Below are 16,908 nucleotides of genomic sequence, written 5' to 3'. Positions count from 1 at the left end.
CCCCAGGACGCCAGCCAGATTGAAACCCCTGCCAACAGATTTGAAAGGATAGCAAATCATTTAAATTCCGCAATGTCCATTAGCATTTTTTCAGTCCCTGGGCCAGCCTCCACAATATTAAATTGCACTTGATAAAATAAAATAAAAATCAGAGAGTGCGACAAGAGCTCTTCAACCTCCAAATCAGCAAAGTGAATATTGGAGTGGCCTCTAAAAATTAAATACAGGACACTTCAATTCACTTTGTTTATTTTATCAGGTTTCTGACATCAGTTTCGAAAGACCCGGCTGGAAAGCAGTGAAAGGTGCAGCGTTGCAGGGACCCAGAGCATTGGAATATATCTAAAGGATTGCCTTTCGCTGATCCTGCTTGTGGCACCACATTATTATTGCGTATAAAAATAGGCTGCACATTAAAGTGGGCAGAGTGAATCCCAGCAGTACCATATTAAAGAAACATCAGACTCACAGGCTTGCAATCAATACAGCTATTTTCTTATATAAGGATATATTAATGTTGGAGGATCAATACAAACCCTAATTTGTAGCATGCTATAGAAGCAACCAATACTGCTCAGCCCTCACACACTTAAGGGTTTCTTATCCGTTATTGTGCTCTGGCAGATTGCTCTTTGGTAATGCGAGTGAAGTATAGAACGTGTGTGTATGTGTGTGTGTGTGTGTGTGTGCGCCTTTCAATGCATATCTTCTTGTGGGATGGCTGTGCCAGAAGAAGCTTTGCCTCGTAAACAACTGTTATGACACAGAGCCACAGGGCTCACACTGAATTCATCTGGGTCCAATAGAGGGATTTTCTATCAACATGCAAACCAAGCACCCAGTGTCACAGTTTTCCTACGACTGGTGATACATTCGCCCAACAAACGCACAGATAGGAGAGGCGCCGGCACCGTGCCAAGATCAGTGGTGTTGAAAGAGTGTTTTTGTCGGGGGAGAGGTGGGGGTCGTACGCAGGGCGGTATCTGGCGCCTATTGCTAACATTGCGAACTTCACTAGTGAATGGTCCTTTCTTCCCAATTGCCCAATTGTCTTAGTGGGACAGGCAGGTGGCTCAAAGCCTCATTTGGCATCTGGTGAAAAGGAGGGGAGGGAGTGGTGGGGGGTGTGGGGGGGGGGGGGGGAGAAAGCATGCACATCTACATAGTGTGTGGGAGAGTTGGGGGAGGGTGGCAGACTTTTTTTTTTTTTTTCAATTTTCAAAGCTTCACATTTCCCCCCTTTGCGTATTTCAAAAGTTTTGGCTTCAATCAAGAGCAGAGTTTGTGCTGCTATTGTGTCTGATGTGCTTCCCTGAATAAAACATTGTTTGGTTTCAGTGCCAGATCAAATACCCTTTCAAAGAGCCATGCCTCTCACTAGTGGCGTCTGGTACCATAGTGGGAACTTTTTTTCTTCTGCTTTTATAAAATAGTAGCTATCGAACCCTTCCATTTAGCAGTGCTGAGCACAATTTAGATGCATCTACTGAAAATGAAAGCACCCTCGTGGGGAGGAGGTATGTGCTAAAAGGCACATCGGTACGGACTGGCAAACGTACCAATGTCTTACAGCTCTTCCCCGAGATTGGACTTTATAATACTTGAGACCAGGCACACGCAACAGCCTCAACAAATATCGATCCTGTACACGCTATCTATCGACACCGTCGTATTCAGAACATGCGCTGAAGTTGTAATGCCGGGCAGAGACACATCCGCATTCATTCACAGGTGAGAAGCTTCTCCCTCCCCTGATTCTGCTCGTACACGTTAAAAGCCTGATTTGCATTTATATTGCCATTCAGGGCTTGCAGCTGTAATTATCGTGGCGCAGCGGCACACGGACTCACATGCGTACGCACACGGCAAATGCATGTGAAGTGTGCGGCACCAGGCACCGCCATGAGCCTTTTCCAGCGTGAGAACGTTGGGACAGTGAGGAGCAGAGGAAGTGATGGGGAGAAAACGGGGGCAGAGGAGAGATGGGCGAGTTTACCCAGGTGTAATATTGAGCTGTCCCAGAAACTTCCCGCCAAACACCAGGAAGTCGTTATCAGAGCAGCAACCCAATTCCTCAAGTGCCTCCTGTGCTGAAGCACCACATGCATCTTCTCGCGCTCCTTCCTAACAGCCCTTCACAGTCATGTCGATGCATTGGCTCGCTGGTTTACTCACAGATGTTTGGAGTAATAGCGGGGACACCCAACGGGACACAGGTCGCAGCACCGTGCATGTGATTTACTGCACAGATAGCACTCTCCCAGAGACCGGCACAAGTCGAATTATACGTCGATGTTTTGCACATGCTACACATACTAACAGCCGAGCACGGCGGGCAGGTTTGTCTGCGTGGGATGCATGTACATTGCTCGCCATTCTTCCGCCTCTTAGGATGTTAAAACGTACATAAGTGGCCGTATTTCAAAATGAGGTGGTATGTGCTCAGCGTCGAGAGCGACAACACTAATCAGACACAAGTTATGAAGTTTGACCTCCAGACTTAAAGCGGCACTGACCCGGGTGTCAAATTTCCATATGAGGCATATTTTCAATTCATTCTGTGTGACTACCACGCTGAGTAATTCCATTAAAATATTGTAATCATTAGTGAAACCGTGGTTCGCTCAAGATAATACATATTTCACTGTATTATCTTCCTATTTAAACTCAAACAATATTAGCGAGATCATAAGGCATGGATTTGATAAGCTGCTTCAATGAAGATATGTTTCATCACAGATGACAATAAAGCTGCATGTTAATAAACAATAAACCATAGTTTGTGTTGGTAGTTGTAAGATATATACGTTTCTGAAGCATTGGCAATATGTTTTTTGGATAGGTATGTTTTGTATTTGCAAAACAAAGTATATCATGTTAATGGTGTTTTGTATTTCATGTTGTAAAATCTATTGTTTGTTTGTGAGGTTTGAGAAGAAAATTAGCTCCATATAATCCTTGTTTGCATATAATAAAATCAACGCAAAGCTGTGGGGTGAACTTTTACTCTGGATAAAAAAAAACAGATATGTGAGGGCTGAAAGTGAGAGAAAATGAACATTTTCTCAGCGTGAACATCTAGTACAAAAGTCGTATAAATGCCTCATCTTTGCAATGCAGGGTTTTGACACGAAAAGGAACAAACGTTGTATTGTTCCACGGCTTGAACCCACCTTGTTCAACAGATCCCAGAAGCGAGTTAAAAATTATATCTATCAAATCCTCGGCTAGGTAGGAATGGGATTCGCCGAAAATAGACACAGTCGAGCTAAAAACACCAGCATTTTTTTTTTTTTTTCTTTAAGCCCGCTGTGCCGATGCTTTATCCTCTCCAAGGAAAAATAAGTATGATCCACCTCTATTCACAGCACCCCCACAACTTAACACAAACACAGCCCTGCGGAGCCGACTTTAGTCGCTCTGCTTGTTGTTTCATGTGCATTAAACTGCAATTTAGAAGCCATTAATCCATCCCGTAATCTGTTACCAAATAAAATCCTGACTACGGTTCGAAAGGGCTTCCGCACAATATCCTCCATTTAACGTCACTTTAAAAGTTTCTTTTAAAAAAAAAAAAATCATCGCGGTCCAACTATCTCTCTTCCGGCCGTCCGAGGGGGACGTCTCAGTGGACGGAGGTTGTGTCAATCAAGAATGCCGAAGTGCAGCTGCTCGCCCCCGTCTTTGCAGGTGACCCCCGTGATCACAACAGCATCTGGTTGAATTACTTAACACTGCCGTCCCAGCGAACATGTAATCCGGGATAATGCCCTTTTGCTGAGTGCTCCAATCTGGATAAATTCATCCCTGAGGAATGAGATCCAGCAGCAGGGTCTCAGGGAGCGAGGGGATGAGGCGCTCGGGGGGTTGATTGGTTGGTACTGAAGAAAACTGTTGGGGCTGGTAAGAGTGTCTTGGAGATGGATAATGAAGCCCGACCGTAAACAGCTTGATTTTGTTGACTGGCTGCATGAGAGGAAGAAGATCATTGCCTGGTTTTCCAAGAACACTCCAAACTAATCATATTCCCTTCCCTGGCTGACCTGAATCCTGACAGACTCGAAATGAGGCTTTCATCCAGTACTGCAGTCACCGGATATGCCGCACGGACTCAAATTCAGAATTTTTAACTTGGCACTGCCTGCAACTGAAACATTTGGAAGGTTGCGCTCTTCCATGAACACATGCCAGTCTCTTTGTTTATTGATATATTTATCTAGTGTAATAAAACTCTCCGCCAAAACACATTTTTTTTCCTTGGAAATAGCGTAACTCGTTGTTGCGACAACCACTGCCAAACATTGGGACTTACAAGTTGAAGCTGTCCAGCAGCAGCGGCCTCTTAGATTATTTATTCATATGTTTACTTATTACCATAAATATCCAACAGGGCGCCCGGCTCAGAGGGATTACAGGGGGCTTAATCTATCGTGGCACAGAAATGAGCAGGGGTCACAGCGGCTGAGGTGACTTAAGCTGGCGAGCCTTGATGGGACATGAAGCACAAACAAGAAAACAAACTGCCTGCCACTGGGCCCCATCAGGAATTGATGGCATCATCTGTCAATCGCGGTGTTTGTATGGCATAATCCAGACAGGATTAACAATGCTCGGACTAACTGCCATGTATGGTGAGGGCGAGTCAGAAGGACGGGAAAGGACACTTGTGTTTCTTACCAGACTCCTGTCTGGATATAGACATATTTAATCTGTGGTCTATAGTTTTAAATCATCTCACTTGGGTTGGGAATATGACAACATGCCAGACATCGTGCGTTGGTTTTAGCTTTCTGATAGAATGAGGATACATCAATTGAATGCTTCTGAGTTATCATGATCAAAAGATCAATGTTCATAAGACCGCAGTGTGTCCTGCTTCCAGATAACTATCTATAATAATGAGGCTGAAGATTGGTATGTATGTTTGGGTAGCGTGGGGCAACGTAATGGGGCTGTTTCTCTTTTTTTGTTCTTTCCCTTTTGGAGAAGTGAGAATGATTTCTCCGACTATTAAAAAAAAAAAAAAAACCCACACATCCAGACATGACATTGGAAAGACATTTAATTATACTTTGCTTGAGAAATATGTATCAAAGCCGGGCGCCCATGAAAAGCGGATTTAGAGTCGTCAGTCAGCAGTTAATAGACAGCAGTAAATGAAATAGGGGCTGCTGGGGGTGCTAAGACAAGCTTTCCAGGACTAAGAAACAGCTTAGTCTGGCTGGGTGGTGAATTTTCGGGGTTCTGACATGAGGCGCTGGAATTTAATGCAGGCGATTAGGCAGGGTGGGGGTGGGGGGGGGGCATTTTTTTTTAGGAAGATTGTGATCTCCTTCCTGTGCAGCAGCACTGCCCCTAGTGGGCAAAGCTGGAGTCGAAGACAGCCCGTCAAGATTTCATTTCCCTGAGACAGTGGACCAAAAGACCCAGTGGCCAAGACAGTTTGTGTATACATTTCACAAGGTGTCATTCAGAGAAGAAGAAAAAAAGCAGAGGAAAGAGAGACAGAGAGGAAAAGAGGCAGAGGGGGAGACGGACTGAGCCCATACACTTAACAATGACAATGTGTGACTTTTCTCAAGCACATTTTCTTCAGAGCCTGGCACATCCAGGACAAGACTATTCTTAAACTGCCCCTCCTCCACTGGGACATCGTGCTCTCACATAAATTACCCTTTCCCCCGAAGACCGAGGCTGGGGTTCTCATTCACAGTGCATCTCAAGAGGGGCAGGACATTTGTATTTGTTTGAAACAAATCTAAAAAAAAAAAAAAGATCAGATGGCAGAAGGAAATGTGTGAGAGGCGGTGCAAGGAGATGGACGAGGTCCGGGATACGTTTGGCCTGAGGTGAATGTGTCCCTGGAGACGGGTCTCCTAGATCTCCCGCTGACTGGTGCTGTGTCATCTGTCACATGGCAGGAAAAAGTGATGGCGAACGGCAAAAAAAGAAAAAAAAAGAAAAAGGTGCCCGAGATGAGGTAACAGGAAAAGCGAGCGTCTCGCAGCAACATCCCTTCAGCTTGGTCTCCCTCTCTCTCCCTCTCTCTCTCTCTCTCTCTCTCTCTCTCTCTCTCTCTCTCTCTCTCTCTCTCTCTTTTTCTTTTGTGTAGTCCAGACCAAAGTTGAAGAGAAGAAAAGTGCCCCGGTGCCTCTGCATATGCATCGACTCTCGCTCATTATCTCATTCATCCCCGGCTTTTCTCACGCTCTCGCACAGGATAACTGCGTCTGAGTGTGTGACTGCTTTGGCCACAGATCCCCCCCCCCTTCCTCACCCCACCTATGTTCATAAAAACAAAATTGTTTTCCGCGCAGCTTTTTGCTGACGCCGACTCGGCACATAAACAGCCCCGTAATTTGTTCAACGACAGTAAACTACGGGGAAGCACTTCTCCTCAGAGGTACGCATAGAGAAGGTAGGTTGTTATCCGCTGTTTACCTGGCGGGGAAAGAAGTATTTTATTTTATGGTAATAACTAACTGCTGAAATACACAGCAATCCCTTCTCATTCCAGCTGCTGCCACCGCAGATACGGCGTTGGTTGTTCCTCCTAACCGGAGCTAAGCCTGACTGAAAATGGGATTGTCACAGAATAAAAGTCAGAAACAATGTGCGCATGCCAACCCATCAAACTCCCTCGGTCGTTTTATTGAGTTTGTTATGTATAATGTAACCAGGACGTGATTCATAGAGTAAACTTGCAAGAAATGGGAGAGAGAGAGAGAGAAAAAAAAAACCTGGGCAATTCAGCAGAAGTAAGTTGCGGCTACGAAAGTCAACAGATGCCTCACCGAGTGGAGGAGAAGAGACTAATGACTGATCGTGTATATCTGCGTCACAGTACGCACAGATGGTACAGAAATACTTGACGATGGGAAAAAAAAGAAAGAGAGGAGAGCAAAGCAGCAACACCAGCAATCACAGCCTCGGTACCGGGATGTACTGTAACCGCCCAGTGACGAAGGCCGTGACCTCGACTGTCCGGTCTCTGTGGGAGGAGGGAGGGGGGGGGGGGCAGCTCGCACAACCGTCACAGGCCAGACACTGACCTGTCACGGATGACACCATCTCTGGAAGAGATCTACCACTATTAAAAGCACGGGACAACCAAAGAGACAATGAGAAGCGTCATCATTCGCCCGTGCCGATATTATCAATCTCACATGAAAACTGAGCCAGCAGAAAAGGACCATCAGAGCAAAATGTAGTGTTTGATGAATAGTGTTTTGAGAGGGATGTCAAATCAACATGTGAAACAGGCTTCAATGCCGCGGGAAGATGTTCTTGTTTCTTTTGCTGTCGCTGACTTTGAGCTGTGCATTTCAACACGTCAACAGACTGAGATCTCATACTCTGAGATTTTGCCTTAATCTGTGAGAAAGGTTACAACTCCCTCTGGGATACAGCTAAACAAGCACACACACACACACAGACACAAAGACACACATCCATTCATGCAGTGCCCTCCTTAGAATGTAGTGTGACGCCACGGGGTCACACTTTGAAAAAGAGGTGGCCGCTGTGTCGTTGACCTCGACCCCGCGGAGCGTAAAGCAGGGCGCTCGCCGCGGGCCCGGCATGATGCTCGGAGCTGACAAACACACACTGTCTGGTTCTGCCTGGTGTGTGCGTGTGTGTGTGTTTGTGTCCGTTTCATCCACATCCCACAGACACCACAGAGGTAGAGTTCACTTTACTCAACCTCTATTGTCTTCCAAAGACAACCACCTGGTGGCAAGCTGGGGAAACAGCTAATCCATCCTCATTCTGTCCACAAGCAACCTGTCTAGGAATAGAACTAACAGCGGGTACACTGTCCAGAAAGGGCTGGAGTTGTTGCCAAGCTCTCCTCACGAGTCTGCCTTCTCTAAAGCGCTTCACATTGAACTTTTTCTTCTCTCTTTGCTTCTGCCCAGACCCCTTGGAGTCGGACTCAACGGGGAAGGGCTGTCATTTCAAAACAATGCGACTCAGGAGCGAACGCTTGACTGAGCTGATCGAGGGTTAAAGGGCTCCATTTGTGTGTGTGTGTGTGTGTGGGGGGGGGGGGGGGGGTAGGAATAAAAAGCCCGCATGGGAAGTGTTTAACTTGTCTGGTCTGAAGCCGAAGATGAGCTGCCGATGGGAACGAGTGCAGCAGCGCACAACTATCTAACCCTAACCCTAACCCACGGAGACTTTCCCTTCTAATTTCCTAATGTTCTCATTTGGCATCAGACCCGACAGTGCACGCGGGGGATGCGCGACACCACCGGCGCGTGAACCCAACGGCGGGCAGGATAAACTCAGGCACAACAGCAAGACGAGCGTCGGAGACGCACCGTTCCCAGCCTTAGCAAGTCGGTGACACAGCGAGCACGCGAGATGGAGCGGAATAAAAAGCAACTTAATCTGGAAAACTTACCATGTCCGAAGATCCACAGGAGCAGAAGGACCCGAGGGATCATGACTGTGGAGTGGAGAGGGCAAAACCTACGAAAAACAGTGGGCGAGTGTGAAATTGAAGTTGGCAGGCACAAACACATGCACGAGATGAGACAGTGCTCCTCTGTGCTGCTCGGTGGGGGGGGGGGACGGATGCTACAGTCCCTCAGTGGTGTCTCCTTTTACCAGGCTGGACGTCTGTCTTCAGTCCGTCTCTTCTTCTTCTTCCTCCTCTTCTTCTTCTTCTTCTCACTCCCCACGAGTCTCCTTCCTCTTTCTGTGTCACTCTTCTTCAGGAGTTGTCGGTGGTCTGCGCCGCCTTCCGCGCTCCCTTGTTGACGTGCGCGCCCGTGGACTTTCTGCGTCTCCGCTGCTGACTCTGAGCACACTCGCGCTCACTCTTCCTCTCTCGCTCACACGGTTTCTCGTTGCCCATCCATTCTCGGTCTCTTCAGCCCCCACTTGCCTCCCTCCCTCCTCCTCCTCTCCCCCTTACTGCTCTCTCATGCTCTCTCTCTCTCTCTCTCTCTCTCTCTCTCTCTCTCTCTCTCTCTCTCTCTCTCTCTCTCTCCACCACTCACATCACAGACACAGTCAGTGGATGGAGCTCCAGAGCTAGACTCCTCCCACACACACACACAGCTCTCTCTCTCTCTCTCTCTCTCTCTCTCTCTCTCTCTCTCTCTCTCTCTCTCTCTCTCTCTCTCTCTCTCTCTCTCCTCCGTGTCTGTCTGGGTGGCTGTGGCTGAGTGAGAGGCTGGGAGACTCGGGTCCTCTCTCTGGGAACGAGAGCTGCCGTGGGGGAAACAGAGAGGGTGCAATTAGAATGAGAATAGGAGCGACTTGGCCTCTATAGCTACAAACAACACAGGCATCCACAAAACAAAAAGTGTAGTGTCTCTCACCCTTCCTTTCTGTTTTGACCCCCCCCCCCCCCCCCTGCCCTTTTCTGGATTATGGATTGCATATAATTTAACTGTGAGCTGTCATCCCTGAGAATGGACAAGACCCCCATTAGCATTCAAAACCAGAGCTGTGGTATTAAATAGTCTTTTTCTTCATTTTATTATGGGTGAATTAGAGTCACTCACTCAAGGAGCCACGATGCAAGACATCATAAAATGCTAAAGTGCATTGCATGCTTACAAACAACTCCTGCTGGTTATGCTTGTTAATTATTTAAAAAGAGGCATATGTTCCAGGCCAGTCCACGAATAAAAGAGCGCCCTACATGTCTTGTACTATAAAACACCATGCTCTACTGTAAACCCAGGGCACTACAGAGTTTTAATGAAATAAAGTTACCATTCAATCTCATTCTTTATGCACAAAAACTTAATGTAATCATTTGAATTTGAATTCCTATTCATGTGTAACTAAAATGAAAGAGTTGTGTTGAATTCGCTCTCTCAAATAAGTTAAGATAAATATGTCATCTCCAGATCAATAGTATGGAAATACTGAAGCGTGGGTAAATTAAGTCTCCGGTTGTCATGGCGACAGGTGGATCTCCTTAATTGTTTGTGTCGCTGCCTCATTGTGCGTGGACGCTATATTTGAGTGATATTATTTTACGCAGAGCAAACTTTCAGTTTCATAAGGAACTTTTGAGGATACAAATATTAATATTATTATTTTTAATCATGGCAGTTTTTGACAGTTTTTTTTTTATATCTTATATGTATATTCAGGAGATGAATCCTAGTGACTTTGGTGAACCCTCATTCCTCAGCGCTCAAATTTCAACTTCAAATTCCTTGTTTTACTTTTCTTTTTTTTGAATTGCATTGCAATGTAGCTCATATTTTTGCTCCCCTCAGGGTGAATTGTAATAACTTTGCCTCCGCTGCCTCACCACTGCTGAAAGGACGAGTCCATGAGAGCGTTTGAGGGGGGGAGAGGGGGAAGCTAACGATATCCAACGACCTCACGTCTCAGTCGCGTGAAAGAAAAGCCCCAAACGGCGCACATGGCTGTCGTTAGCATTCGCAGCTATCAAGCTTAGCGCGTGAGTACAGAACTATTGTGTCGGCGTAGCCTCGCTGGAGACTCCGGGCATGTGCAGCGAGTCCACTGGCAGAAGGCATGAAGGTCGGCAGGCAGAATGTAGCATTTGTAGCAAAACCATCCAAAAATAATGCGCCGTGAATGACGCCTCATAAAAGTCAACGTTGATTTCTTTGTCACATAACTTGCGTACTTAAAAAAAAATAGATGCGTAGTTATTTGAACCCAAACGAGCCTTTTCTGAAGCTAGCTAACTCAATATTTTTCTTACCCTAACGAACTAGTTACGTCGCCTAAACTGAGTCGTTTGCTGTGAAGACATAAGTTTATTTTGAAAAGACTGAAGAGAATTTCAACATAATGGGCTTCTAAAGTAAACAACATTTAAATTGGCCTCGGCTTTACTTTATGCTCAGTGCTTATTATCAAGACACTGCATTGTGAGCGTGTTAGCACGCTGACGTTAGCATTTAGCTTAAAGCACCATGCGTTGTGCCTGCAGCCTGACAGACCCGCTAGCGTGACTGTCGACTCTTGTTTGATTATTATCACCATTGCCGATGATATTAACCATATTATTGATGGAATTGTTGTTGTTTTTTTATCATTTATTCTTTTAATTTAAGCAAATCTTAGCTCATCCCTTTCTCTTGTATATTCTGGATGAAATAAAGCCTCTTAAAATACTGGTGAAATAGCTTAAGTTCACCCCTGACTTTCTCCTCCTTCTCGACATCCTTGGACCTCAATGACGTCACAACCAGAATCTGGAAGCAAAAATAGATGAACCCCTTTCTTATAAAAAATGATTGACATTCACATCTGGACTAGAGGGACATACCCTCAATTAATATAAGATGTACAGTAAAGCCCAGAGCCCGAGATGAGAGCTCTGATGAAGACACTGTGAGCACTGCATGGGGGCCAAGTCTGCGTCATATCAATTTAATCCATCCCTCTGACTTCCTAATCTAATCAAAGGGCCAGAGGATGGCAGGTGGTCTTTTCATCAGTGCAACTAACAGCTACACACAAAAACAACCCCACTGCGGCCCAACCAGAGGATAACAGATTTGCATTCTGCCTAAGAACATGATGAGTAGGGGCAACGAATAACAATGCAGCTTATGTGCTTGAAGGTTGAGTAATGAGGGTGAACAAGGTAAACAGGCAGACAAATGTTTATGTCCACAACCCACAATCCTCGACTTGGTACAATAAACCCTCATCCTGGATTACATGTTTCACTTTAATATCTGAAATATTGGGACACGTTCGGAGATGATGAGCTGAACGGAAGTCATCTTGTTTGTGTGCTCATCAATATTAAATTAGATCTAAATCCGAAGATAAAGAGGTTCATTCGAACTGGAATAATTTCAAGTTGGAACGTGGAGAGAGGGCCTGATTCTCGTTTTGACATCTTCGCGTACAGATTACTGCAAAAACACCGTTTTTTTGGGGTTTTTTTTACTGTTCACAGCCTAAAGTGCAAGCGCGAGATTACTCAACTAGTCAAAGAAACGGAACGCAGGAAAGGAAAAAATGACATTTAAAAAAAAAAAAAAAAGTGTAAAAAATGACATCAACGACATGCTTTGTATTATAATGCCCTTACACAGGCAGAGGGGAAACATTAGTAGATGTGAAGTCTAGAAAAGGGCTCATACACTGATAAACCCACAGTGCACCCACAGGGGGCATAATCTTAAATGACTACGCAGACAGGGAACTCCTCGTCGCAGAGTTTAAAAGCCTTTTTATACCAGCTACGGCTGTAATCCACAGTTAAAAAGGAGAATGTCAAAGTGAGTTTAAACAATGTGAAGATATCACATGAACTGTGTTGCCTGTGAATCACCTGTACGCTCAACTGCAGACGTCCATGGTCAGTCTGACCTAAAGTTATAATTCAACAAAGTTTATGTCTGTCTCATATGAATTTATAAGAAAATCTACGAGGAATATATCACACCATACTTACAACTGTGCCATAACTGAGCCAGTATACTCCATCTCATTTTAAATGGTACATGGACCTGCACTTTTCTGGTCTTCCAACCACTCAAAGCGCTTCAACACTATGTCATCATTCACCCATTCATATCAGGGTCCACCATGCAAGGAGCCTATCCAACCATTCATACAAAAGGAACAATTCGGGTTGAGGTGTCTTGCCCGAGGACACAGCGATATAGACGAGCGGAGCCGGGTATCGAACCGCCGTACCTCTGATTGAAGGACGACCTTGCACGACCACTGATCCACAGTCTCCTCTGAATCATTTGGAAAATTAGTTTTGCTTATCATTGATCTTCCATCAGCTGGAATTCAATCACCCCGTGTGTTAACTTAGTAAAGTACACACACACACACACACACACACACACATTGATACATTTCAATGTTGATAATATTCAGCAGATACAAAATGCTCGTATGTCTTCCCACGTACACTCGTCCCTTCGGTGTAGATGGCAAACCTTAAACAAGTCAGGATATGTTAAATATATTGGTGAGGGTTAATGTTTCATGACCTCGTTGTTGATCTGCAAGCCGTTGAAAAACAACTGAAACGCCAAACACTGAATGAACAAAAGATATGTGGCTGAATCACTGCTGCTTGCTTTGTGCAGATACGGTGAAATGCAGATATCCATCTTGTATATCTTTGCTTTTTTTGGAGGGTTTAACATGGCTCAGAGCCACAGATATATTAACAGGCTTTTGACACCTCCAAGCCAGATTGTATCATATAATATAACTATGCAACAAAGAAATACCCCTCTATTTAAATATTAATACTCTTAGTGTGTTGCAGAGTGTTGGAACAGGAGGGCTATTTGTTTCACGTTGGCCAACACAACATAGGGTGAAGCAGGGCAGCGAGCCCTTTCTCTGAAAGGGAGGAATGGTAATACGTTGGATTTACTTTCTTTCTCAAGCCTGTATGCCAAAGCTCAAGGAGAACATCTTGCAGCGCACAGCAAAACAGGCGCTCCTAACTCATTTAATTAATCAGGTTGGGTCACAAAGTGACCTCTGGAACTTTTGAAGCTTAAAAATGACCAAGAACAGATCCAGAATCCATCCAACACTCAGAGTGCAGGGGGAAAAATGCCTGGTAAATTGTTTATGGAGAAAATAAAATCCTCGGCGTGGAGAAAAATAAACAAAGTATAGTATTATGGTGTAACAATATGGTTTCAATGGGGACAAAACAGATAGTTTTGAAGTGTCAAAGCTGAACTGCTTGCCTTTTTTTTTTATCACACGCCATCCGTGAAATATTTGTGCCTCCCCGCCATTTCCTCACCGGATGAAACGCAAAATCTCATCCTCGTACTCAAAAAGTGACACATTAATATGATGGACAGGCACTCTGTCTTTGAGCTAAATAGAAAGTGACATATCTGTTTATTTCTCTTGGGCCTGCATATCCGCCGTTGAGGCACAGAAACGTCTGAAACACTGCTGTCCGTGGACGTGTGTGTGTCCTCGTGTGCGTGTGTGTGCTATGTGTGTGTGTGTGTGTGTGCGTTACCGTCAATTTGTATTTTGAAATTAGCAAATCAGCCAGTTGTCTTTCAAGGAAGGACATCCACTCAATCTTTGTCAGTCAGATAATTCCCCAGAGATGCTCCATCTCCAGCCCTGATGCCTCATATTCTCACTCTAATCAATTCTGGGAAGTGGCGGAGGAGAGGATCGGAATGAATGGAATTAAACCGTATGCCGAGGTGCTGGAAGGAGGCCGGTGCAATGACGTCATTTCATCTTCATCCAAAAGGCGATAACCTGGGAAAACAGGTGCTGGCGTTGCATTTAACGACCAATGTGAATGTATTTGTTGTCATTTTTGTCACATTACATTTAAATAATCACTATATTGTACTGATGAACATTCATATTTCAAATGAGCCCTACGTCCTTCTTTAGATATGAGCCTGCGCTTAGTAATTAGCTTAGCAGTGCCAATGCTCTCATTGATAGTAAAATAAATATAGGGATAAAGTGGCCACTTTATCACATAGTATTATTTTCCTTGATGCCATTGTCAAGACCTCAGGGATCACTTGCTGGCTTCACTGTGCTCACCTATACATGCATGCAAAGACCGCTTGGCCCCCTTTTGACGGCACTCGGCTGACTTTGCTGAAATAAACATAAGACATAATTATGCTTCGAAAAAGGAGTCAAATTCAAGCTGCACAGCGAGGGAATCTACAGGTCTCTAAAATGGGAGTGAGAGCACAAACTGAGAAAGCCGCGGACTTCATTATGAACTATTCATCAAATGAATGTGGCTGCTGAATACTAATATATATATATATATATTTATATTTCAGCTCTATTAATCAGCCCCCTAGTTCCTAAATACAACGCTGCACATTTTTGCCCTTTCTTTCTGTGTGGCAATAAGGTTATATTGTGGTCTGCTTGTTGCAGGTTTGTACAGTTTGTTGCGTATTCCGGCAACTAACACGCTTGTGGGCATGAATACACTCAAAACAATGTCCAGCTAATGATACGGTGATGCACAATCAACAATATTCCATACTACATGTTGACTTGTGATCACAAACTGCGAGCGAGAACCCAATCCTGTTCAACTCCAGACGACATGCTTGCAAAGAAACGCTGTATTGACTTTGTTCGTGTAAACGTAGCAAACTATAATTCCATTCCGAGTATACAGCCTCCTTCAGCGTGGAGCTCTGCTATGACTAAGTAAGGTTCACACTGCTGCAGGGTGGCCCGGCCATTTGACTCCCCATTTGAATTGCATCTTCATTGCACCGAGGAATTGAGCTTTTTTTACATGCTATGCAAACCAGTTGCACGGATTGTTTTTGCCGCGCTCTTTTGGAGATAGGTAAAGAGCAATGATCAGCATTATGCACGGCGAGGAAACTTGTCAGGGGTCAGAGGGCTCTGCATAAGTCAAGCCGGATTCCTTTCTTGAAAGGGAAATGTGTACGTGTTGTTTTACATCTGACGCACCGACCATCGGCGTCTTCATCGCGCGCAAGTTGCCCCCGCTGCTTCTCCTCCCTGACCTGGTGCGCTGTAAATAAAAGCAATGTGTTGAACTATGGATTTGCCCTTCGGCTTGAAGAGGACTCTCCGTATGTCAATGGGAGAGAAGTGAATACATCAGCGAAAGGGAAAATGTCAGCAGAAGAACATATTTATGTTAGTCCAAACACATTTTTAGGCTAGTTTGTCTGTCAATCGATAGGAAATCTCATCACAATAAGGAAACATGGATTTGAATACAAGAAAAAGCAGGTAATATCAATGTATCACATTACCTCACATAATTAAATTCTCTTTAGAATTTTTTTCCTTTTAACAGGGCATTGCTTGTTTTCCCAGACTAACTTACAAAATAAGTGTTTTTCCATCATTTTTCTTTTAATTACAGAAAGGCATTTAAAGTGCTTTGGGGTAAATCTCTAAGGGAAGCATCCCCATGGAGGATACGTTGCGCTGAATTGGGATAGCATAAACATGGGAATGGTCCATTTCTTCAAAAAAAAGAAGGAAAATGCTGATGTTATGCAAAAAAAAAAAAAAAGAATAAAATGCTGATTCTGCCTATTATTAATATTCGGTTAACCTGTAAATGTTTTGCCAGTGGTATTAACTGCAAGTACAGAATGAGCCACTTAATCTGAGCATACCAGATGCCCAAAGCAAAGGCTTTCACCATCATCCACAAATTGCTCAAAAGAAAGCGTGAAACCTATGAGAAAATGATACAGTACACAGAGAATATTGCTTGAAATTGCTGTATTCAACTAGCCATCCGCCAGTCTGTGGTGGTAATTGCTACTGTGTTGTGGTCTTGAATGGACTGTGATTCCCTTTCCATTATACTATGTATTACTAGCAACATTTGGGAATGTTTAGAATAGTTACAATGTCCATCACTGAAGCTTACAGAGCCGTATTGAACAAATCAAATCATCAGATATTGTCCCGATCATAGCCGTAACAACACACTGGCTTCCACATTTACTCTTTAGAGATCAGATAGTATTTGTATTCATGGATGTAAAGATAACACCATTCACAGCTTTTTTTTTTTAAGTTGCAATATTTAATTCATGAATGCAAATTCTATATATTGTGGACACCAAATGAATTGAATACAACAGCACATTGCTAAATAGCAAAGATTTGCTCCTGAGCATACTAGCCGGCTTTCTCTGGGGCCTCTGCCCCCAACAGTTGTGTCAAAAGCTCTTGGTGTTGTCAATTACCACTCACATAAGGTCATTGTGCAGCTCAGTTAGGCCCATCTCATTAAATCCCAAATTCACACAATAAATGCTCATGAGCGTAGAGCTAAAGCAGTACAATGAACACTCGACAACCATGCATTATGTACGAGATAATTCAAGTCCAAACTCACAAGTCTTAAGCTGCGCGGATGTGTTCAAGGCATGCACACAGCAGTAATGTAAC

The 16,908-nt window shown here is 44.3% G+C and overlaps 1 protein-coding gene across 11 annotated transcripts in view; it reads right to left on the bottom strand.

Annotated features, from left to right (window-relative positions):
• kirrel3b (kirre like nephrin family adhesion molecule 3b) overlaps positions 1 to 8,893 on the bottom strand; it is a 153,636-nt gene extending 144,743 nt beyond the window's left edge. For 10 of the 11 annotated variants that reach the window (XM_068585169.1, XM_068585170.1, XM_068585175.1 and 7 more), the window contains exon 1: positions 8,408 to 8,893. In XM_068585169.1, the coding sequence (XP_068441270.1) occupies positions 8,408 to 8,528 (121 nt within the window). In that variant the 5' untranslated portion in view covers positions 8,529 to 8,893. The remainder of the gene's footprint in view (positions 1 to 8,407) is intronic. The other variant, XM_068585174.1, reaches the window with a different exon arrangement.
• Between the last annotated feature and the right edge of the window lie 8,015 nt (positions 8,894 to 16,908).

The sequence above is a fragment of the Clinocottus analis genome, unplaced genomic scaffold (assembly GCF_023055335.1).
Source record: "Clinocottus analis isolate CAN_PGR_092001 unplaced genomic scaffold, fCliAna1.0.p SCAF_2, whole genome shotgun sequence".
Classification (NCBI taxonomy): Eukaryota; Metazoa; Chordata; class Actinopteri; order Perciformes; family Cottidae; genus Clinocottus; species Clinocottus analis.
The sequence above is the reverse complement of the archived record's forward strand: the minus strand, read 5'-3'. Positions and strand labels throughout refer to the sequence as shown.